Source organism: Balaenoptera borealis (genome assembly GCF_965194805.1).
Source record: "Balaenoptera borealis genome assembly, chromosome: 12".
NCBI lineage: Eukaryota > Metazoa > Chordata > Mammalia > Artiodactyla > Balaenopteridae > Balaenoptera > Balaenoptera borealis.
The window spans coordinates 24,627,318-24,652,358 of record NC_138869.1 but is presented as its reverse complement, the minus strand read 5'-3'; the positions used below and the strand labels follow the sequence as shown (position 1 = coordinate 24,652,358).

General features: G+C 37.9%; 1 protein-coding gene across 8 annotated transcripts in view; it reads left to right on the top strand.

The window, feature by feature from the left end:
* MITF (melanocyte inducing transcription factor) overlaps positions 1-25,041 on the top strand; it is a 225,439-nt gene that overhangs the window by 116,357 nt on the left and 84,041 nt on the right. For 6 of the 8 annotated variants that reach the window (XM_082346212.1, XM_082346210.1, XM_082346209.1 and 3 more), the window contains exon 2: positions 20,986-21,235. In XM_082346212.1, coding sequence (XP_082202338.1) covers positions 20,986-21,235 — 250 coding nt within the window. Of the gene's footprint in view, positions 1-8,699; positions 8,785-20,985; positions 21,236-25,041 lie in introns of all 8 variants that reach the window. The other 2 variants (XM_082346206.1, XM_082346205.1) reach the window with 1 other exon arrangement.

The window sequence follows — 25,041 nt, the reverse complement described above, 5'->3', positions numbered from 1 at the left end:
CTATCTTTTACTCATGATTTTGTCCATATGTTTTAAAAATGAGCCAGCGTTGTTTGATATGAGGAGCTTAATAAGCTTGAATGGGAGTGGTGGTGATTCTCTGCAGCTCCATTACCAGCCTCATCTGTAATAGCTGACAGGTAATAAATACTTGGTAAATGTCAAAGCGAGAATTAGGTAGTTTTGTTAGGCACTTTTTTTTTTTTTAAGGACATATAGCTTAAGTTTTTCAAGCAAAGATTTCATTTTTATGTCACTGCATAGCAGTATTACTTGAAATTACAGAGGCTATTAATTTAAAATATTGGTTATTTTAACATTTTACTATCAACATAAATATACGCTTTGATTATAGGACTCCCTAGTGTGTAAATTAGATTCAGAATGCTAATGTGTATCAAGTTTATGAAGATTGATTAGATTTAATCAACAGACAGGAAGGATTTCTGTGCAAATATTATTTTTCTCATTTCAAATCCTGTTTGCTCAGCATAACTGAAACAGGATGTCATTAATATAAGAGTGAGTATTGAGATGCTTTAGAAGTTTGGGAAACTTGATTATTGACATAAATTTAACCTATGGTGATCTTTTGAACACAGAGAGGTTTGATTTGTTATACTTTTGCTTATTTAAATACATTATTTCCTGCTTGACTTCTGCGTATGTTTATATAGTAAAAATACAAATTAAAAACATAACTGACACATCGAGTCAGAGCTGAAGGTTCCCTGGGCTAGCAATTTTGTCTGTAGCTAAGACAGTCATTGAAAAAGCATTGATAGTTGTCCACTATCAGAAGTTTCAGATCGCCATCAACATCTTAGTTTTTAGTTCTTCACTGTGAATGAATATGTTATTCACAAGTATCTCTAGACCTTTCCTGAGCTTACATTTATTTTCACACTGCATAACCTCTTCAAATACCATGTTTCAAAAGCATTTTCATTTTTGTCTCCTAATAATAACTTTTATTTGTCCTACAACTTGAAGTTCTTTGAGACTCTAAGGGCTGACTTTCCATGCCCTACAGGGTTCTGAAAGTGTCCTTTTTCCTTGCATAACATTGATTGAGTGCTGTTTTTTTGCAGGTACTGTGCTGGGTACTTTTCATACCTAACCTCATTTAATCACATAACCTGTTAAATAGGTAATATAAATATCTCCATTTTACAGATGCAGATCTTGAGACTCAGAAATGAAATGAGTTGCTCAAGGTAAAGCTACGAGGTGAACACAGTGCATGGGGTATGTGTGTGTCTACAGTACACCACCACACTATGCTGTCTCCAGTTGAAAAACGGTGCTAAGTTTACGTCTGTAAGAGAGACTTACCAGTTGTTTACTTATGTATGAAATAGTGGACCTCTCAGAGGTTTTCTGCTCACAGGCCAAAGCCACTGCCCTGGATTCTTACCACATGCTGTACAAATGAGAGCTTTCACACCTGACACACTTTCGTACCACCTTCCACCATAGTATTGTGATTTTCCATGAGAAACAGTCTGTCTCTACCTTCAGCTCAGTTTTTGGAATACAAACATGGGATTTACGTGAATGGAATAGAAAGTCTAACTGACAAAGTACCCTTCTTCTTTATTTTCATCCCTTTTCCAGTTCCCCCTTGGACCATAAGGGATTAGGTGGTTCTTGGAGCTGCTGATGCCTTGGTGTCTCAGAGAGGGAAGCTGGGGAAGGATGGATTCACCTGCCCTGTAGCCAGAACCTCAGCTAAGGTGGTCTGTGGAGGCCACTTCTAATAGCTGAATATTGTGTTGCTTTAAAATACTTTAATATCTTGACTCTTGCTTGGAAGAAGAACGAAACTGATGTCTTTGTTGATGACGATGGGGTTGCACTCTCCTGCTTATGGCCTCAACACTGTTAGGAGGATGGCAGACACACCCTATGTGCTTATTTGCTCTTCAGGCTTTAATTACTTTAAAAAAAGAGTTACAACAGTAAGAGACAAGTCCACATTTTTCTTTTTAAATAAGTTAAAAGTCCTGAAGGCGAAGATTTCACTTCTTATAATAAAGTCCTAGTGTGAATAACTTTGTGCCCCCCCCCCCATGGCAACAGCCTTATCTTTTCCTATTTATTTACCTAGATAAGGAAAGTAATTGCATTTTTAGTAAATTTCTCATTTGAGGAAATGCCATCAAAGTGGCATAATCTCAAATCAGTGTTTCCCTCCTCAAGTTTGTGTTGTCTCACAAACTTGGTTTATTTTGTAGATTGTGGTCTGCTTATTGCAAATACCCCGCTGCCATTTATAGAGAACAAAAAGATAGCTCCTGAATCGCCTTAAATGCAGAGCAAGTATTTCTTTTGAAGTGAACTCTAACAGATAATATCAGAGAGCTCAAGGTAAGGAACTAATCTCTCGTATTGATTATTTATGAAAGACCAAGCTATTATTTCATCTATTTCTCCTTTCATTAATTGCTTAAAAATTTACTTTGACAGCATTGGAGATGTCTCTTTGTAGATTATATCTGTATTCTCAGGACAGAGTTTTCTAAACAGTTTTAAAAAAACATTATTTTTTTCTTCTGGATATTTGTATAAGCATCTAATATTTCTTTCATAATGTTGACATGAGCCTAGATTAAGTTTACCTGGGGTCATCCTGGTCTTGTCTGCATTTTCCTTTTCAACCTTAAAGGGCTTCTTTGTGAGCCAGGTACAATGAGCAGTCTTTCAGAAGATGCTGTACCATCGTTGTTACAGGGAGATCTGTTCCTGGTAGTAGAAAAAAAAAAAAAGAAACAGGATGAAAGAGATAAATGTTATTGAGTGGTACTGAACACTTATTTCTGCAGGTAAGTAGTCATTAAAAATTTCCCTCAGTCATGCTGTGAGGGGTTCAAATTAGAACTGCTGGGCTGCCAGTTCCTTGTAACTTTGTATCCTAATACTTTATCCATGAAAGTGAGTTGTGTTGCAGCTAAAAGCTTCCAAACAGAAAGTATACAATTGTGAGTCCCACTTACACCTACTGACTTCCTAATTAATTAAATGCCATCATCAAATTATATTTCATAGCTCCTTCATTACCTGATCTTTTTCATTTTGTCACTCATCCATCCATTGTTCCATCCATTTATCCATCCATCCATCCATCCACCCACCCATCCATCCATCTAGCAAAAATTTATTGAGCACTTACTTTATCCCAGGCACTGAGAATGAAATAAAAACAAAGAAAGAACCCTGCCCTCAAGGATGAAAGATGAACAAATAAAATGATTAGAAGTTGGAGTAAGTGCTATAAAAGAAAGAAAAAACATTTCCTGGGAGAGTAAATAGCAGAAGTGGGTGTTCCTGCTTTAGGTAGGATAGGGGGCAGGGGAAGCCCTCCCTAGGGAAGAAACAGAAAACCTGTGAGACGTCCTCTGAAAGGTGAGAAGGAGCCACCCTGGGAAGGAGCTCCTGGAGCAGCCATTCTGTCCTTCCTCCTCACTCTTACCATGGGCCTGTGTACGTGAGTTTGGGGTTTCTCTGGGGTGAGCCCCAGAGAAGCAGAGCCTCTTGCATCTTCCTGTTTATCTTCCCCACAGCACTTGAGAGATGTCTCTCAAATGCTGGGTGCATCAATAAATGTTTGAGTAGAAGGGCCTTTCGGTGGCATCTTTTTCCAGAGCGTGAACGCGATGGCATGTGGGGAAAAGAGGGGATGTGTTTGTTACTCTGGAGAGTAGTTTGTGAGTTTTGTAATCACTTTCATGATACTCGTTAATCAAGGCTTTCACTCAACATTCAAAGCATATCCACTGAAACTCCAAGTGAACACTTTAATATATTGAACTATTCAAGTAAAGGCTTCTTTATTCAACAAATAAAGGGAACTTACATTCTTGGGTGTTTTTCTGTCACTCTTGGAGAGATAATTTACATAGAATATATTATATATAATTATGTATATTATAATATGTTATATAATGGTGGTTCCCAGGCCTTACTTCACATTAGTCTTTTATGAGAATCTTTTTAAAAATATGGAATTCAAAACCATGCCTTTGGAGAGTCTCAATCATTTGTTTGGGGAAAGATTCTTGACATTTGTATTTTTAAATGCTCCTGAGTTGATTTTAAGGAGATGGAGTGGGGAGAAATGTCCCCATGTGCTTCTGATAGGAATACAGGTTTGGGAACCATTGGCTGGGATCACAATAAAACATGATGGGTAGGTGCTTCCTAAATTGTATGTAGGGGGTAGTTCATGCGTCAGTATAGTGCTTGGCATGTATTAAGTCCTCAAATGTTAACTATTGTGAGGGTGGTGAGAAGAAGTAGTTTATTGAAAAGAGCAATACCTATCAGAAGGAAAGATATAAGAAAATGATGTGCTTTGGGGGCAATAAAACATTTGATACCCAAATAAAACAAGAAGAATTCTGCCTGTGATAAAAGAGTGGTTCTACTTTTCTTCAGCTGAGTTTTGGACAGGATAACAAGTAAAACCTCTTATCTCTTCTCTAACATGTTCAACATAGTGATTGAATTTTTCCTTCAAAAGAGATTGAGGCCCAAATTTAGCCAAAAAAAAAAAGAAAAAGAAAAAGTTGGCTGTCACTTGGATGTTTGATAGTTTTAAGTTCCATTTTAGTTACGGTTGTCTTTGAAAAAGGTCAGTAAGAATTCTGATGACTCTAGTTGATTTGCTGGAATTTGGGGCAAGGAGTAGTAATTAAGATTTTAATTGTATTGGAGTACAGGTAATATTTTTATTCTGCATTCAGCGTTTTCTGTTAAAAAATAGTATCTTTCTTTTTCCTCTGCTACCAAACCTTAGTTTGTGTTTAAATTTAGGGTTTATGTGTATATATGCATTTATGTATATATGTTTGTGTTTATATATGTGCATTTATATATGTATATGCACTTAGGATACATATCTGAATAGTGCAAATGTGAACGAGAGTTGCTTACACATTATAGATTAATCCATTTTAAACATATGGATATCAGCCATGGACTATTTTTTTTTTAAGCATCTTTATTGGAGTATAATTGCTTTACAATGGTGTGTTAGTTTCTGCTGTATAACAAAGATAATCAGCTATACACATATATATATCCCCATATCTCCTCCCTCTGGCGTCTCCCTCCCACCCTCCCTATCCCACCCTTCTAGGTGGTCACAAAGCACCCAGCTAATCTCCCTGTGCTATGCGGCTGCTTCCCACTAGCTATCTCTTTTACATTTGGTAGTGTTTATATGTCCATGCCACTCTTTCACTTCGTCCCAGCTTACCCTTCTCCCTCCCTGTGTCCTCAAGTCCATTCTCTACGTCTGCGTCTTTATTCCTGAACCATGGACTATTTATTCTACTAGGTTCTAGGGATACAATAGTAAACCAAACAGACATGGTTCCTGCCCCTCAGAAGACATTTGTTGAATAATTGCATGACTACTTGAGGGGCAGTATCGTGGAAATGTATGTAATGTTTCATGAATTTTGTAGATGGTGTCAGATGTGTAGGTCAAGCTTTATTCCATTTGCCAGTGGGTATTTCATTGCTGTGTTCGGGGAGATCCCCCAAGAACATTAGCATAATATAGATATTTCTGAAGTACCATGAATAAGTTGAACACGTGCCCCTTTAAGGTAATTTTACTTGGACACTTATGTAAATGGTCAATAGTTAGCCTCCTTGGGGTGGTAGATTGTCCAGGACAAAATGTCAGGCGATGTCATTGGCGGGACACGCCAAGGGAGCATTTGGCACCACATTCTGTCCCTGCTGGAATGGCTGGAATTGATTCCATTGGTTTCGTGATCAACGTTTGAGAGCCCACGGAGGGTACAGATTTTCCCTGTGTGTAAGCATGTAATAAATCAGGGTTTCAGTTGTAAAACTTCCCCGGGTGCGTTGTAACTTAATGCAGCTTCAAACAGTGTCCAAGGTGGGAGAGAGTCCAGCTTGGTCTTTTAAAAAAATCATCCCTTTGAGGTCCTGATATGGTAATTTCCTACCCTCTCTGTTTTCTTTGATCTTCCAGTTTCTTTATGGTTTTTTTTCACTCTGTTGCATTTCCATTGGTCAGTGTGCATCCAGAATAGACAGTTCCAACTACAATCATAATTGTAAGAGCTATTTTTTAATTGAGAGCTTACTATGTGTCAAACTGTGCCATACACGTTACATATATTGTTTCCTTCAGTTTTAACAATAACCTACAGGATAACCATTTATCATTTCCCCTTTCTCAAGTGAAGAAACTGGGGCATGGAAAGTTTAGTAAATTTGCACAAGGTCACAGAATGAGTAAGTGGTGGGATTTGAACCTGGGTAATTTGACACCAGAACCTGTGTTCTTTTTTTTTTTTACTGAATTAATTAATTAATTTATTTATGGCTGCGTTGGGTCTTCATTGCTGCATGGAGGCTTTCTGTAGTTGTGGTGAGCGGAGGCTACTCTCCGTTCCCGTGCACAGGCTTCTCATTGCAATTGGCTTCTCTTGTAGTGGAGCATGGGCTCTAGGCGCGTGGGCTTCGGTAGTTGTGGCTCGTAGGTTCTAGAGCACAGGCTCAGTAGTTGTGGCGCACTGGCTTAGTTGCTCTGAGACATGTGGGATCTTCCCGGACCAGGGCTTGAACCTGTGTCCCCTGCATTGGCAGGCAGATTCTTAACCACTGCGCCGCCAGGGAAGTCCAGAACCTGTGTTCTTGATTTTTATGCCAAACTGTGCTAGAGGCAGGAGAAGTGAGGTGTGGAGTAGGTTAGTAAGGGGAAAAGTGTAGCATCTTAGTCATCTGTTAAACCTAGTACCCAGCACAATGCCAAGTGTGTAGAAACTCCTCAATAACTATTGTTAATGAATGCAATCATTTGCATCAGGGACGTGGATTCCCCACCCCACCCCCATTCCTTCTGTTTATTGGTCTTTAGCTTTACCAGTAATCTACCCACTTTAATCCACTTCTCTCCACTCTTGTCCCTTCTCCCCTCCCCCTCCCTCATAAAGTATCATCACCTCCTACCAGGACTATTGCAGTAGCCAGTCTTGCTCCTTCTCTAGGTGGTTCTCGATATAGCAGCCAGAGGGACCTTTCTAAAAACTCAGATCTGAGCCCATCACTTCCCTGCTTACAACCTCTCAATGGTTTCCTGTTCATCTTGGAACAAAATCAGTGACTCTTCTCTGGTCTCCCAGATTCTGATGGTCTGGTCCTAGCCACCGCTTTAGTCTCACAGATGCCATGATTTCCCTTACACTCTGTCCTCCAGCCACAAAGAATCTTCCTTCTAACTCCCCACTTCAGAATTCTTGCACATGTTGTTACCACTGCTCAGAAGACTCTTCTCCCGTGCCCCCCTCCACACCCGTAACCCATGACTGCTACCCCCACTCACTTCTATGCCCAGAGGTCCCTGCCTAAGGGAAGCCTTTTCTGACCCTTTACATTTTAAGCTTTCCCAGCTCCTTGTAGCATTTACCACATTTCATTATATATTTGGGTGATTATTTAATATGTGTCCCACTAGACTGTAAACTCCACGAGTTTGCACAGTGCCTGGGACGTAGTAGGTGTTCCATAAATATTTATTCAACAAAAGAAAAAATGAAAAATGAACAAAGAATAAAAAGAGCCAGAAATCGCTTGTCGGAGACCCCTGGCTGGATATTTGCTATTATTAAAGGGAAATTAAAGAAAGATAATTTCATTACATTATGAAATTCAAGTTGGATTATGGCTTATAGAGCCTGCATTGTTTTCCAACTATGTACTTCGGAGACAAACTCTTAGGCACAGAGAGGTGAAGTAACTTGCCCAGGGCACACAGCTAGTCCATGTCAGATGTCTTTTTTCTGACCTCTGAATTGTGTGTAGGGAGAAACAGACATATTTTCATAACTGTGCAGAACATCTTTGGTGTGCTGAGTCTGTAGGAGCTGCATCAGTATTCGATAATATTGACGTCATGTCAGAATTTTAAAGCATCTTTTGAGAGCATGTATTATTATTTCGGCACGTTCAGAATTTAATTAGATGACAGTCTAAGAATACACAGATGTATGGCCTAAAGATGTCCTAAAAGATAGTGGCCACAGTTGAAGCAGCTTGTGTTTGACTTCCACCAGGACTGGGCAAGGGTAGCCCTCCATATATTCTTGGGGTCTGAGGGTAAGGAATGTTGTCCAGATCTCTAGCTTGTCGGCAGTAGAGCACGTTCAGTCATCAAGCTCCAGTTCCCCAAATGCCTGTGCATGACACAAGGCAGCTAGAGGCGTGTGATGAGCTGAGGTCTCCCCAGTTGAGAAGGGGCACAAGCTGTCCCACAGCCCTCCTGGATTCTGTGGCTCTTTTAAGTGTTAGAAATTCACCGGTATGTGAAATGACCTCAGGTTTCACGTTCTCTGTAACGCACAGCCACTGCAAGCCTCCACCGGTACCTGTGCTCGGGAGGGCTAAGTAAGCATCCCAAGGTGCCGTCACCTGGCTGCCGGGTTGGATTTCTGGTGGAGCCTGTGTCCTGGCGAAGCCCCCGTTGCAGGGTGAGGCAGCATTTTTGTCCTGCAGGTACAGTAGGTACTGGATTAAACAGGTCTGCTGTTTCACACAGACACCAGGCACCGCTGTAGCACGAGCTGTGTTTGGATTGGAGTTTCCAGGGCCTTATCAGGAGCCACCCCTAGTGACACAGCCGGTGCCAGAACTAACTTTGACTTTCACTCTTCACCAAGGGCTTGCAGAACACCTTAAAGGAAAAAAGATGGAGGCGCTTAGAGTCCAGATGTTCATGCCTTGTTCCTTTGAAAGCTTATATCTGTAAGTGAAGTTTTATTCTGGAAGTAATCCTGGGACCACTTGACAGGAGTTTTGTTTTTGTTTTCTGTTTTTGCTTTTTAAGGGGAGGACAGAGAAAGGGGCGGTTCTATTCGGAGTTAAAAATACTGGAACTGTTACTCTGTGACTGCGGGTTTAATCGGCTTCAGCTGTAACCTCTAGTAGGTGGCTATGACAAGGATAACGACTAATTTGTGGGGGGAGGCGGGATTGAAATGCTAGCCCATTAGCTCTGCCTTCTCTTTTGAAATGGAATGTTGGTCTTAAATTAATCATGCCAAAAATGACTGCTTGAAAAATCTGAGTGAGAACAGAGCTTGATTTATGATTACTAGGTAGACTGCAGCCCAGCTTCGTGATGAATAAAAAAGGGTTTTCTTCAGGAAAACGAGCGTGCTTAGTGACATTGGTCAAAATTGCCCCATTGCTAACACTTTGGATTTTTTGCTTTCTCCCCCCCTGCCCCCCCGCCCCCCCCTCCCCCCCGCAACTGTGGAGTAGTAACAGTTGCATTAATAAACATCTCGTTTGCATTTCTGCATATTGATTTTTTTTTTTCTCTTTGAGAGGAAAACAAAACATCCAAAATCAGAATCATCTGTCTGGCATAGAAATGTAGAACAAGCTTGAAATTGGCACTTTCAAAGAAATACTAGAATGGAGAAATGCTAAATGGATCATAGCCCTCCCCTCCCACTCCCCCATTTCCTTCAACATTTACTTTCAATGTTAGGTGATAAGATTTGAAAACAATACTAAAAGCTGTGTCCCTAAGTGAATAAGCATTCAAGCAAATCAACTTAAGCAAAAGCCACCTCTGGAGCTTAATAATTATTTACTGAACGTTCCTGGGTCATGAGAGAGGTTCTGATTAAGTCAGAAAAGCATTATGTTCAGCAGCTTGTGAAGGTGTGTTTAAAGACGGCAAGAAAAATGGAAAAATACTAAGTGTAGCAGAACTATTTTGGGAATTTGATTCTGAAAAAAATAAAATTCCCATAAATGTAATTGTGGTAAAAGTTCCTAATGTTCAGTAGGTAAATCTTTAAAAGGTTTTACAGTAGCTTTTAAAATTATTTTTAATTTGCTATTTTTGCTCTATTGTTTGCTTTTGTAGATGTTTTTTCATTGTATGTCATTAAAACAGTTTACTCATTTCTCTAAAATGAAAGAACATTTTATGAACAGAGTATACATAATTGTGTATTTAAAATGTCGTCCTGTTAGAAATGTTATAATTTTCTGCTTTGTAAATCAGATACTAGTTAGGGAGATGATGGCTATTCTTTGTGATTCATACCCCACAAAAATGCCCTCTATAACTTACTAATTTTTGAAATATTATTTTTAAGCAAATTAATGGATATCATGATTGGATAAAACATGCCATTCAGCTTAAGGACAGTAGTGGTGTCATCCTTGAATTTACACCCAAATTAATTCTTAATTTCAACTACTTTTGCTTAATTGATTTTGAATTTTTTTTTTTTTTTTCTGGTTAACTAAACTACTGGCCACAGGAACATGCTTCCTTTATGAACTCGCAGAATGAAATTCTTAGCACACATCTTTGACAAAACTTGTTCACTGAGCTGTTGCCCATTAACTTCTTTGTGCCTGCTCTTTTGGGGAGGGCACACACTGTGAATTAATTGTTTCTATTGTATTTTCCTCTAGGAAAGCAAAGAAACAACATAGCAGAAGGCAACATTGTAAGAGATTTGGCTTCCTAGAAAATAACTTGTCAGTTTTCACTAGTTTAAAGTTACTAGGAGCCTCAGAGGGTACCAATCCAGGAATTGAAGTACAGCACAGAAGAATCCATTGCCTATTACTTATTGATTATTGTCTGCAGGGTGTGCTGGCCACTACTCTAAGAATCTTACTTGCATTAATACGTTCAGTTCTCATACTTGCTCTATGACAAAGGTACTTTTTCCTACCTCCATTTTGTAGATGACAAAATTAAGGTTTGGGCAGGTGAAAGATCCTGCCCATGTCATATAGCTGAGAAACGACAGAGCTGGGATTTCAACAGAGGTATTCTGGGCCCATGTCTTGTGCCTTTCTCTGTTCCGTTCTGTGGATTCTCATTTCAGATACTGAATGAATTGATGTTTCTTCCTCTGCCTTTTAATTGAGTGTGTATCTCCGATGCTCAGATTTCTGAATTATCCAAACTATAACTCCTTTGAGCTTTTGAGTGGCTATGATTAGTCCAATGCCACAGTACTTGTCTATCAAATGGATTTCCTTATATCCAATTCAATGTTGATTATAAGGTGACTGTTCGGGGGAGATGAAAACTCTACTAAATGTATACAATGATTATATGACCTATTCTGACTTGAGAACTCTTAAAATGTGGAGGGAAAGTTTGTCTTAGAATTAAGGTAATACAGTAGGTCTCTAGAACTGAGCTTTTTGGAAAAAATGTGTTCTCTGCCACTGGATGACTCAAGCAAATGGTTTGACTAAAGGTCTTCCAACACTAAGGTTTTAGTGTTATCTGATTTTAGGAGGTGGGGTATTTGTTAGAAGAGAGACACCAGATTTACTCTTTGGATAGATATTTATTTCATCCTACTATATGCTAAGTATTCTTTTAGGTGCTGGGGAATTTATATGTGAATAAAACATAAATCTCTGCCCTCATCGTGCTGGCTCTGTCTGGTCATGAAGGGCCAGGAACATTCCAGCTCTGTCCTTAAGTCTGGTTCTCATCCTCGTGGTCCAAAGTGGCTGCTAGTCCTGCAGCCATTGCAGCTAAATTCAAGGAGACATGATGGCAAAGATGGGTATCTCTTTAGGGAGAATTTTTGGACGTACCACATGATCTTTCTGCTTAAGTCTCATTGGCAAAACTTAGGCGTGAAGCCAACCTAGCTCCTGGAAAGCTGGGAAATGTTGTGAGTGGCAGTGTACCAGCCTAAACAAGGAGAAAATAGAATGGATACTATATTGTTTGAGTTGTAGCTCTTAGGCTGAAACATTGATTTTTTTTTTTTTCTTTTTTGGAGTAACTGATATTTTCTAAAATGCCACAAAAATGAGCTATGGTATAACAGAGCACATCCAACTGGCTTAAACAGAAATGGAGATTGAGAGTCCCTTGTAAATCAATATCCTATGTCCAGGGTTATCAAGTCTTCAGGGATGGTTTGATCCAGATGCTCTGTGTCATCTAAACACTGGCTCCTTCTTCATTCTTCCTTCTTTTCAGGCTTCTGTTCCCTCTTTCAACTCACATCACTGTTTCATTTAGTTTGGCTTTCTTTTCACATGGGTCCAGGAAGTTCCAGATTTATATCCTAGCATCTTTCCAAACATTAGTATACATAGAGGTCTTTTACCCCAATATTTCTAGTCAATATTTCTATTTCTACTCAGCATAGGGCTGACTGTTATTGGACCATTTTAGAGCACAAGCACATTCGATGGGTATGCTGATTGGTCCAACTTACGTTGTGTTTCTATGTCTGGAGTTGGCAGCACCGCCATAACCTACCTCGTGAACGGAAAGTGAGGAGGCTGATTTTTCAAGGTGAAATCAGGGTACTTTGCCAAAGAAGTGGGACAGGATGCTGGGCAGGCTTAAGTAACATGTGACCACCATAAATCATTACCACTATTTGTAAGGCTGGCTTTTAAACCGTGACAGGTGCACACATTCACTACTCCTGAGATCACAATTGGTACTTTTGTCTTGATTTCCACACAGTATTGCAGACTTTGCATCTTGGTTGATATGTTCTAGACATGCAGTAATTGTTAAGCGGTTAAGGCTTTTGAATCTTCTCTGACCTGTTGTGACGTTGTCTAGACAAGTGGTCAGAGCATGCCCTGTGACTGGGGCAATTATTTGAGTAGAGATAGAAGGCTTTTCTGTCTTTAAAAAGATCCTTCCAATTACTTTCACACTCACGTCTGAATTCTGTCATTAGATTGTCATAGTTTTGGATAAAAAGTTCTTTCTTTTAAAATACTCTAAGTGGGATATCTTGTCATGCCATATCAATTACTTACACCTTATAGGTGAATTTTTCAGAGCCTTTTAAAGCATGGCGTCTAGATATGAATGAGATTCCATAGTCGGACAGTGTAAACAAGAATTCTAGAACATGGTCTAGTGAAAGGCAGCTTGATAGGAGAGACAAGAAGCGTGAGTGTGGGACCCTCAACTTTATCTGCTTTATAGCTTTTTGATAGTAGGCTGACGGAAATAATTTCTTTGAGGGGAATTGAGAGTTAGGAGCATGGAAACCCATGGGGGCATCTGTGGGAAATGGAGGACAGTCATGGCCTTAAAATGAGGAAATGGCACCCTCATATCCTTGTTTGAAAATATCTTTTAGTAAGAGAATCTCCTTGGTTGGAGTGTATAGAAGTGAGAAACTCTCTTTGGGAGGGGTGAAAATAATCAACTTAAAAAAAATCTGCTGAGAAACGTTGCCTAGAAGAACATTGGTCTAATATTACAGAGGTCTCAACCATTTTTGGTCATCCCTCCTAGTTAAAGTAAGGTTTTTTTCAAGCAGACTCTCTCAACGTGTTTTTATTTTACTTATAAATTTTATACATGTGCCACTATACTAATACTATATTATAATATACAACATACACAAAAATAGAAAATAGAAATGATGGATAAATTTTACATAAATTTTAATCTTTTCTTTCTGCACTCCAGGGTATCATTTTTTTATACCCTCTTTTGAAGAATATTGATATATTGGGAATCTCATTATGTTTCTCTTTGATTGTGATATAATCAATTATTGAAATTACTCTTACTGGCATCTGTCAAAGGTCCAGCTTAAAGAATACTAATCCTGAGTAGATACAGAGAGACTACGATGTTTTCAAACTAATTCGGGTCCAGGTGTTGAAAAGTAACAATTCTAGCTTTTAACTTGCGTATGATTGGTGGTTCTTGCTTTTTAGAATGCTTTCCTCCTTTTGTACCATGGAGAGTAAAGAGCTCCAGAGGACAGGTGTTCTGTCCACTCTGGACACCATGCTACCCTCACGTCTGGCAGAACCCGGCCCTTGGAAATGCTTTGCCAAAGCATTCAAATATTTGTTGAAGGAAAGAAGAGGAGGAAGACAAGGTGCACTTTGCAAGTCTTTTTATTTCCTCCGTGCCAGAAACCTGTAGTATTTATTGTCTGAGCTGGTAATGTTACCAGAAAAAGCTGGATGTTTGGCATGTTTTCATGTTTTTTTCTTGACCACTAAAACCAAGGTTGGTGATGCCTGAAGTCCACAAGATCTCAATTTTTGAAGCCAAACTGTGAAATCTGGTACTTTCATGTTTACATGAGTTATACGCTCAGTTATTTTAAGTGAGATATATATTTATCATATATATCATATATACCATATATCAGACATACCATATATTTCACATATATATCACGTAGACAAGTAACAATGTATTTTCTTATTGGTACTTGCTTCCACCATTCATGATGAAGAAGTCATCTTTACGCTTACAAAGCGATGACTTTGGAAGGAATGGAAAGGTTAAGATAATGGAAGTACTGATCATTCTAAAATGTTAGATACCCAGACTGCCATTTAAAAAGATATGTCCATTTACTGACTCTTATTTCGGTGATTTACGCACTTGGACTTACTTTCTAAAGACTCTTAAAAATTTCTTTTTGCTGACAGAACAACATTTTTGTAGATTCAACCTGTGGATTTTTTCCTTATGATAGAGTAGTTGTGTTGTAACCATGACGATCCATTGGCAGTATCTGCACAAATGTTTTTGTCTGTTTGATTTTATAGCCTGTTTGGCAGGAGTAGGTAGTCCTTCCCATTTCATTCCGTTCAACATGTTGGGTTCAGTATCAGAAGGACTCTTCAGAGCTCTTGTGAGGGTTACTGGAGGTGGGGAATGGAATGTGCATTTCCTCAGACATGGAAGAAAGTGTTCTGGTCTAAGAATTAAAGATGTGGGTTCATGTCCCAGCTCTCCTACTAAACAAATGGATAATCTTAGGTGTTCTAGTTTCTAAACATGGCATCCGAATCAGGAGCAGAGTTTTTGTAGACACATTGATTCCTAGGCCTTACCTAACCTGAAGTCAGAATTTCTAGGGATAGAGCCTGGGCTTTTTTTTTTTTTTTTTAATAAATTTATTTATTTATTTTTGGCTGCATTGGGTCTTCGTTTCTGTGCGAGGGCTTTCCCCAGTTGCGGCAAACGGGGGCCACTCTTAATCGCGGTGCGCGGGCCTTTCACTTCCGTGGCCTCTCTTGCTGCGGAGCACAGGCTCCAGACACGCAGGCTCAGTAATTGTGGCTCACGGGCCTAGTTGCTCCGCGGCATGTGGGATCTTCCCAGACCAGGGCTCGAACCCGTGTCCCCTGCACTGGCAGGCAGACTCCCAACCACTGCGCCACCAGGGAAGCCCCGGAGCCTGGGCATTTTGACTTTAGACAGCAGATATTGTGGCAGCCAACCTCTTGCATTTGGAAACCCTGGTAGCTTAACCTGTTCTCGGTATAGCTTTCTTACCTGTGCATGAGGTTAATTATCATGCCTTCCTGCATCTCCACTGTGTATGTGAACATTAGCCATTGTGCTTTCCTGGACATAATTACATTATATCCAGTACAGGCAAACGCTAGGCTTTGAGCTCTATCACCTGAAAGATTATAAAGAAGATTAGTTTTTCCTGGAGAAAAATGCTAGGATTTTTACTTTATATCTGGTGAGAGAACTGCAGGATAAATTATCTTCCCTCCACTCCTGCAAAACTTTGTCAGATTCTCTGAATTAAATAGGGATTGCCTAAACCTTAAAAGGCAGATCTGCTATGGTCCAAACTTGCATATAGGCTTATGAAAATTCACTTTCTTGCATCAAAAAAGAAGTAGCATGTTCATGGTTTCATATTTTTTTACTACTAATTTTTGAGCTCTGTTCCAGTTTATCTGACCTATGTTCTGGTTATTGTGCTAAGCTTTTTACATCTATTACAAATTTTAATCCTCCTAACAATGCTGAGAGGCAGATATAGTAAACAGTCTATAAATAAGGAAAACCGAAGCTCAAAGAGATTGACTGACTTGGCCATGGCCACAGGTTAGTAAGTGTCAGGGCTGTACTCTGCCTGAGGAATTGAAGAGAGGAAATGCAGGGGAAAGTGTATCAGCTCCTTCCGCCTGAAAGGTAAGTTTCAACTGACAACCAGATTCGTGTCTTGGATGACGATGATATGGAGACCAAAGACCGATTCCTAAAGTCTGGGGAGGGGGTATTGGCATCACTGTTAAAGGTGAGGGGTGGTCAGGCAGGTGTTGTTTGGATGGCAAGGTATTGGATTTCATGGAATTTCTGATACATTTAAGTGGTTGATCAAGGCAGTGGAATTAACTCTGAATTTAGGAATATACCAGATAATTCAGAGCACATGTCCACATACCTCTGTCATCACAGAGAAGAGGCAGACTTTGAAGGTTAAAAATGTAAATTCAGCCATCGAGGTAGGAACTTGAGTCACATTTATGGCTATATATGTAAGTGTCCATATTCTAGCTGCTGTGTTGAGCACTTTAACTTAGCTCACTCAATCACTGCTGTACATTTAGGGGGTGGGATTTGGAGAGGCTCAGAGAGGTTGAGTGGCTCGTTAAAGATCAGATTGCTCAGCAGTGACTGAGCTAGAACTTGTGTCCAGTTGATGGCCGTCCTCCTTGAGTCACCATTGAGCAATTCCCACTTGTCAGGGAGGTTGCACGTCTGGCTTCAGTGATTCGGGTAAGTGCCAGTAAAGGCATTTGTCTCCCCTTCATTTGGCTTTCAAAGGGTGATTTCTTGTGGTGAGATGTATACCTTCCCATGTGGAACTAGATAAGAGCCAGATAGTCTACGTAATTGACTTAATTTTAAGGCATCGTAGAAAAATTATGTGACCCTGGCTTTAAACTCTATGAGATTAGAAACCAGGTGTTCCCAGCAGAGGAAACACTCAATAACTATTTGTTGAATAAATGACCTTTACATAATCTGATTAAAAGGAATCAGACTGATGGAATTAGGATTATCTAATGCAGATTGGGCCCTGGATGAGTTCAGTTAGCTTTTAAAATTAAATACATTGGGACAACTCTTCTTGCTTATTATTAATAGTTTAAGCATCAGGTCCTCATTTTAAAAATAAGCTTTTGGCCACCTGTAATATTGTCACATAAACCTCGACTTTGAGTTCAAAACATTATGCTCATTTGACCTGCCAACATTTTGAAGTGTAGGTATCTTCATTTTTGCCAGCAAGGTGATAATTGCCCATTCAATTATTTCTAAGAGAAAGCGATGTTGAAAAGATCGAGAGTAAAGCTGAGAATCTGAGAGTCATCTTTAACATGGAAATATCCCGCAGGGAGTGTGTGTAGTGAAGTGACTACTTTTTCCTTTTTTTGAGAAGATTTATTAAAATGTCAATTAGCTGAGCCCTGCTAGATTTTCTTTTGTGGGGTTTTAATTTATTTATAGGGGTCTACCATATAAATATGTATTTTTTTTCCTGATAGGCTATTTCAGTACATGCTTTAAATGATATTGTTGTTGACTTTAAAGTCTGCAGCCTTAGTGTGGTTGATAGCTAGTAATTTTAACTTAAGATGTCGCAAGAATGCTTTACTGTTAATTGAAAGGATTTTCCCCCCTGTATCACGGCCAATGGCTTGTCTTGAGCAGCTAATTAGTGCGATTTTTCCACAGCTGCATTTGCTACGGCACAAAGGTCTGCTCCTGATTTTATCAAAAGGATCAGTCTCTCTGGGAATGTTTTAACCTGACAGGCTTTGAATAGTAAGACCATCTATTTATTTATTTATTTTTAAATAGCCTTCTTTTCTGGGTTTAGGAAAGTACATCTGAGCTCTGAACACATACTCAAAAGTGGGAAAATGCATTTTCTTTTGATGTCCTTTTAGCAGAAACTTACCAGGTGAATGGATTATTTTTGAGGAATGGCTAGGTATTTTTATGGTGCGGATGAATGTATGCTATAGAAATAATAAACAGAGTATTTACATTGTTCAGTCTTTGTACATCTGTAGGGAACTATAAAGGAAAGAGGGATTAAGTCTTCCGGGATTCTGAAGACTTCCAAGAGAACCAGTGTGCTGGATATAAGTCAGTACTTTCCCATCTTATTGTCAAAATACTGTCTGTGATGGATCCAGTGTCTTCTAGCCAAACGGTGACTTTGATCACTCAAGTTATTTCTTCATGCTTGTGAATTAGTTCATGTTCCTCATGTTCTTAAATTAGTGGCATATATTCTGCCATTGAAAAAATATTATGGCTTTATTATGGTTTGCAGGGGAAAAAGTAAAGAGAAAGAAATTTACCTATAATTCCACTCCCACAGTGGCAACTATGATCGTCTTGCTAGTCATGTGTGTATTTGTGTACATACACACTCTGTCCTTATTTTAAATTAGAATGTAAATCCACTTTAGATCCTACTTTTTAATTTACTCTTAGGACATGCATTTCTCACTTTGTAGTTGTGCGATTAAAAAAAGGTATATTATCAAATCTATGTATCATAATTTACTTTTTTTTAAACCTATTTTATTTTAAAATCTTTTGAATGGTTTTATTTGTTTCCTCAACTTTACTGAGGTATAACTAACAAAATTTTTTAAGGTGTATAATGCGATGATTTTTTACATGTATGCTTTGTGAAACACATTTATCACCTCACATGGTTACTATTTATTTTCTTTTTTGTGGTGAGAACACTTAAGATCTGCTCTTTTAGTAAATTTCAAGCGTACAATACAGTATTATTAATTACAGTCACCGTGCTGTGCAGTAGATCCCCAGAACTTACTCGTCTTATAACTAAAAATTTGTATTCTTTGACCTACATCTCCCCTCATAATTTACATAATCATGTTCATATTAAGGGACAAATTTAGGTGGTTCACAATATTGTGCAATTTGTCAACAGCTTTGTAATGTCAGGTTTTCCACATTTTGAATTTTTTTCTTAGGAAAATTATCCATCAATGAAATTTCTGAATCAAATTGATAATACTGTTATTTTCTTTTTTTTAATTAATTAATTTACTTTTGGCTGCCTTGGGTCTTTGTTGCTGCACGCGGGCTTTCTTTAGCTGTGGTGAGCGGGGGCTACTCTTCGTTGTGGTGCGCGGGCTTCTCATTGTGATGGCTTCTCTTGCTGTGGAGCACGGGCTCTAGGCATGTGGGCTTCAGTAGTTGTGGCGTGCGGGCTCAGTAGTTGTGGCTCACGGGCTCTAGAGCACAGACTCAGTAGTTGTGGCTCACTGACTTAGTTGCTCCTTGGCATGTGGGATCTTCCCCGGACCAGGGCTTGAACCCGTGTCCCCTGCATTGGCAGGCAGTTTCTTAACCACTGCGCCACCAGAGAAGCACAATACTGTTGTTTTCTTAAAGGTTTGTGATAATGTATACTGGCAATGGCTCAGGATAGCATTATCTTTGCACTTATTCTTCTAGTGAACATTTTTTTAAGTTGAATCCTACCTTGAATACTTTCTTGCAGCTGGGTTTTCTAAGGTTATTATATTGTGTAGTTTTTATTCACACCCATAAATATATCTCTACACCAGTTTTAGTGGCTATATATAGTGTTATAATATATTAACTTATCACAGTTTATTGAACCAGTTTTCTGTGCTGAGTAATGAGTTAACTGCTAGTATAATTTTTATTATGTAATTTTCTGGAACTATGTGAGGGTGAAATGCAAACATTTCTTCATCCTTTAGCATGTTTTTTTACCTGTAGAGTTTGAAGGTTTCTATCTTTAAGGAGTTTATAAGGCTGGTCTGTGATTTAACGGCTTTATTTTGCCTTTGTTAGAAGATAAGGACAATATTGGGATTTATACTCAAGGAGGGAAGCTTAAAGGTGCAAATACTTCTTTTGAAGAGTAATTTTGGAGTGAATATTTTGTCAAATGTTACTCTTTTTCTGTTTCCAGTGCTAGTTAAATTTTATATTCTTTGCACTAAATAGGGATTTTTTTAAAAAAGAAAATGATATTACTGGAAACAATTAAAATTTCTAGATAATAATAATTGCAACAGCAACATTTATTAAGGCAGTACTACATAGCACTCATTAAGGGATTTGTGTGCCTTATTTCATTCATTATTTTATTTAATCCTCACAAAATCCCTAAGAGGTAGGGCTTTAGCGTATAAATGATGCAAAAGACATTTAAAAAACATCTCCCATTTTAATAAATGGGTAAGTAAGAAAAATTATTGTTATTCCTCTTTTTTGGATATGGTAACTAAGGCAGAAAGGTTTAATTTTTTGTTGATGTCATAGAGCTGGCAAGATAAGCAATAGAAAACCATATTTAGGAAAATCAGGAAGTCCTTTCTTTTTGACTTACGACAAGGGTTTAAGCTTTTTAAATAATTTTGGGTAGTATAAGTACCAATACCATTAGAGGTAGACCTCATAGGGAACTCACAAAGTGTGTGTAGGATAGGGCTTGCCAAGGTGAATCAGAAGAAAAGACAGTATAAAGAAAAGCAGGGAAAGAAGAAGTGGGTTGTCAAACTAGCTTGTCTTCTGCCCTCTTTCCTGAAGACTGAGGTCGAGTTCAGTGTTAACATTCTGGTCCAAATGCTTCTTTCATTCATAATTTTTACTTCCTGTATCATAGAAAAATTTCCCCACGACAAAGTTCACCTTTTCTTTAAACTATTCTGTGTTAGTAAACATTTTAGATATCTTCAAGGAATTTAGATGGCACGTAGGAGTAGTTATTTGGTTAGATCTGGCTATAAAAAAGGAAATCAAACAATTTATTTTTAAATGTGGAAATCTGGGTGCCATTAAGACGCCTCTCTTCTTGGCACTTCATATGGTGGCACTATATTTGGTGGTGATGAGTAGTATGCAGTATAAAATGTCAAAAAAATAAGCGTATGATAAAAATGCCTAGATGCAATCAAGCTGACTTATTTTAATTCAACTACTAATGACTTAAATCCTGTCAGCTCTTGATTTTCAATTAGGTGGAATACTACTCCGCGATCTGATTATATTTGCCCAGGCTCATGTCATAGTTTGGTGCAATTTAGGATACCCCAACATGCAAATGAAGGGTTTCATTAGGGAACTGAATCTGTGTTTTTTTGGTTTTCCCACAGCAGTTCCGAGGAGCATCCTGGGGCCTCCAAGCCTCCAATAAGCTCCTCCAGTATGACATCACGCATCTTGCTACGCCAGCAACTCATGCGTGAGCAGATGCAGGAACAGGAACGCAGAGAGCAACAGCAAAAGCTGCAGGCGGCCCAGTTCATGCAACAGAGAGTGCCCGTGAGTCAGACACCAGCCATAAACGTCAGTGTGCCCACCACCCTCCCCTCTGCCACCCAGGTGCCAATGGAAGTCCTTAAGGTACGTGAGTGTCACTCTTGCTGGTTGGGCCAAGCCTTCTTCTTCTTCAGCATTTTCCATTTTCTAGGTGTTGTATTTATCTCATCGTGTATTTGGTTATATTGACCCATGTGAATCATATCCATAAATGTCAACTCCATTGATTTCTACATGGCTTTGTATTTCCAAAGAAGGATGCCAACTAGCTGGAAATTTACTAGTAACCCTCACTAAATGGGGGAAGAGTGTTGATGTTTCATGAGAAATTACAAGCAGGAATAGATGTCTGTTATAAGGATATCTTCCCATCTTTCTTTGGGAAAGTTTCAAAATGTACAAGTTATCTGAAATGAGCTGCTTCTAATAGCTTGCATATATTTTTTACCTAAATACGTTCCATGGCCATTCTTTAGTTTTCTTCTTTCTTGAGTAAATAATCTTGGCTGTAGAATCTGATTCTTTTAGAAAGTCTCTTCAGATATATATAAAACAGTAGAAGCGCTTTCTACGCTTTAATAACCAGACTGCATAATCCTTTAACTGAAGTGAGTTGTCTGTTTTGGGTCCCTTTGATTTCTTGCTAGAGTAGAAACTGCAGGAGCTTGTTAGCGTCATTCTATTGGGGACATATAGCTTCCTAATTACCACGGAAAATTGTAACGAGTCTAAGAATAGAATTCCATCTCACACATGGGTCCTCCACATCACATTGGGAGTTACTCCTTGTTTAAAGATAAACACTCCAAGATGTTAAAAAAAAGAAATTAGGTTAGATTGAATTTTTCATTATCATTTCAACAAAGTGCTATTTAAAAAATTAAAATTTGAGAGAAAAAGCAAATTGAGCAATCTTACTAATGAAGAAAAATGTGTCTTAAGTCAAATTGGCAGTACATATTTTTTATTATTTAAATTTAGAAAGATATAGCACATTATTTAGATGTTTATGTTAACGTCAAATGTTTGTTTTAAAAAGAGTATTGAAAAGTAAAATAAAATAATAAAAATAGAAAAAAAAAAATAAACATTCCAACTCTTAAATGTGACTGATGCAAGTAAAGTTAAAAGAAAAGTAAGGGGACTTCCTTATTTTTTAATATTTTTAATCCCATCACCTAATTATTTCATTCAGAAGTGTCCCAAGTATTAGTGTTCATTAAACAATGTGAACTTCACCCTCCGGTGATTGATTGTTGGGCTTTGTATTCATTTCTGTGCTCAGAAAAAGGCCATCTCCCACTATTTAAAGTTTACTATGAAAGCAAATAGAGAGGATGCTGTGTTATAATTGGGAAGCAATCTATGATTCTTACCAGGAAGTAGGAAAGGGATTCTTTAAAAACAAATTTTAAGTCAGTTGTTTTCTTATTTGCAGAGACTCTTAAAACGTAGTGATGAAGTACTGAAACTCTTTCATAGAGAAACCAATTAAAATTCTGTTAGAGTGGAAAAGATCCAAATGGTTTAGCATCAAATTTTACTCTAATGTGATTGAAGTTGTGGATATTGCCACAATTAATGGGTATTTTATGCATACCCTCTCCCTCCCTCTCCCCCAAGTAAAGGCAAGGTTTTCTCTTTTACATTAAATCTTTCTGTTCTGCTTGGGTGAAAATCGACAGTCACTAGGTTTTTACAGATCTAAGATTTATCTAAGATTTAAGTTGTCTGGTGTTCACAAGAATCATAATTGTTTTGCCTATACCTTAGATTATTTAAAGTTGTATGAGTTAAGTAATAATATAATAAAATGTGGAGAAATATGTCTGTTTTACTTACTATAATAGTCTATTTTTCTAACCTGAAGGACAAATTTTGGAAGAGATGACATGGACTTGTGTTAGTAGTGGTTTATGTTTAATTCAAAGGTAATTCTTGATATTATATTAAAGTATATTAGCTGAAATCTATATTCCTATTAAGGCAGTTATATCCAGTGGAAGAGAAATTACCCAAATATGTTGAAAAATCATTTCCATATCATTTTAAAAAGGGACATCGTTTTAAAAAGTTTGTATTACTTAGAATATGTAATCGTGAAATGATTAAAATTTAAATCTATACTAATTGGTTTGAATAATATACCCGTTTTTCCTTATATATTACTATGTCCTGGTAACACTGGCCTTAGCTGCAACCCTCAATTTAGTTATGCCAGAAATATGTCCTAAGTTAAAGCACGAATAAATTGTTAGAACTGGGAGACCTAATCTAAATAAAAATGAACAAGTGGTAAATTTATATTTCATACTGAGTTAGTTTAATCTCTATTTAACTTGTGCATTTTTATACTTCATTTATATAAAGTAGTGAAGTGTGTCATATAAATGAAAAGAAAGAAGTGTAGGCATAGCAATGTGGATAGGTTTGGTAGCTATTTAGACAGATTTTAGTATCCTTAGGTAGGTGAAAGATCAAATATAAATATATGATTTCATATACGATGGCATTCTAAGAGATTCAAATTACATTTTAAAGGAGAGTATCATAAATGATTACTTCAAATACTTAAAATACTTAGTACTTTATGAAAATAGTTTGCATATTTTCAAAAGTTTTATGTATGAAAATATTATGAATTATTTATTACGGAAAGGTAAGTGAGAGAAATGTTTTTTTCTTTTCTCTTTTTTAGTTTTTAAATCATAAGCATATTATTATGAAGTAAATGGTTAATAGAAAAACAGTTAATTTGCTTAATCTTGGCCCATTTTTCTATGAATATACATTTTCAAGGCATAACACCGAGTGTACTAATTTATACATAATGATACAGATTATTTTGAATAAATATCCTTTCTAATAGTATAGTCTGAGTAAATTCATCATTTAATTTTTAAAGATTTAAATTGCTAAAATAGAACATACCTGCTTCTCAGTGGAGGTAGATGTGTACAGTCAGACATGCTAGCGTGTGCTGGAGAATCCTGGGCAAATCTCTCCTTCTCCAACTGGTTTGCAAGAACTTGATAGAAAATCACACACACAAACTCATGTTACCAACATTTTGCTGCCAGGGGGTTGAATGACTGATTTTGAAAAGCTAAATTAGTGTTTTCTGGTTAATCCCTTTTCTTTTGTAGAGTTATGCTTAAAATATGAAGCTTTATAAAACATGTTTTAAATTGTTGACAGCTTCTAGTAAATTTAGGACTAATCTTTGGAATTCATAGGGATTGGAAATTCGCATTACTTATTCCTCACATGGTCGTCATTCAGCCTATAAATTCATGAAGCTTTGCAGGATTAGCCTCTGGTTTCTACATTGATTTAATTAATTTATGACTTTATTCATACTATTGATTTTTATGTTAGGCGACATGGAATGATTAATCGTATTGCTATGTATTTACATATTGGAGATATCCTTTAGGTTTCTTAATAACAGCCCTATTCAATTGGGTATTGTAATCTAAGGATGCTTCTTTGTCGTAAATGAACCAGTTCCTGGAGTGCATAATGCATTTTCCACAGTAGTGAACAGACTCTGTATGTCAAACTGCAAATGAACAAAGTATGTCATTAAGAACCATTAATGGAAGCGGTTTCTTCCACAGGTGGGTTTTTGACTTGCAAACCTGAGGTTTGAAATTTGATCTATAGCTTCTTTCAGACAAAAGCAGAGGAACCAGGGACAGGCCTTGTGGCCACATGTGAGGTCTCATGGCCGAAGAAGCACCACATGGTAACCACTACATTTTTGTCCGCACAGCCGTCAAGCATGCATTTTCACTGTCGCATCTCTCTAGGTCTGATTGATTATAGAAACACCTGGTTGCTCTAATCTTGGACCGGCAGGTTCGTCAGAATTCCTCCCCCTGCATGGA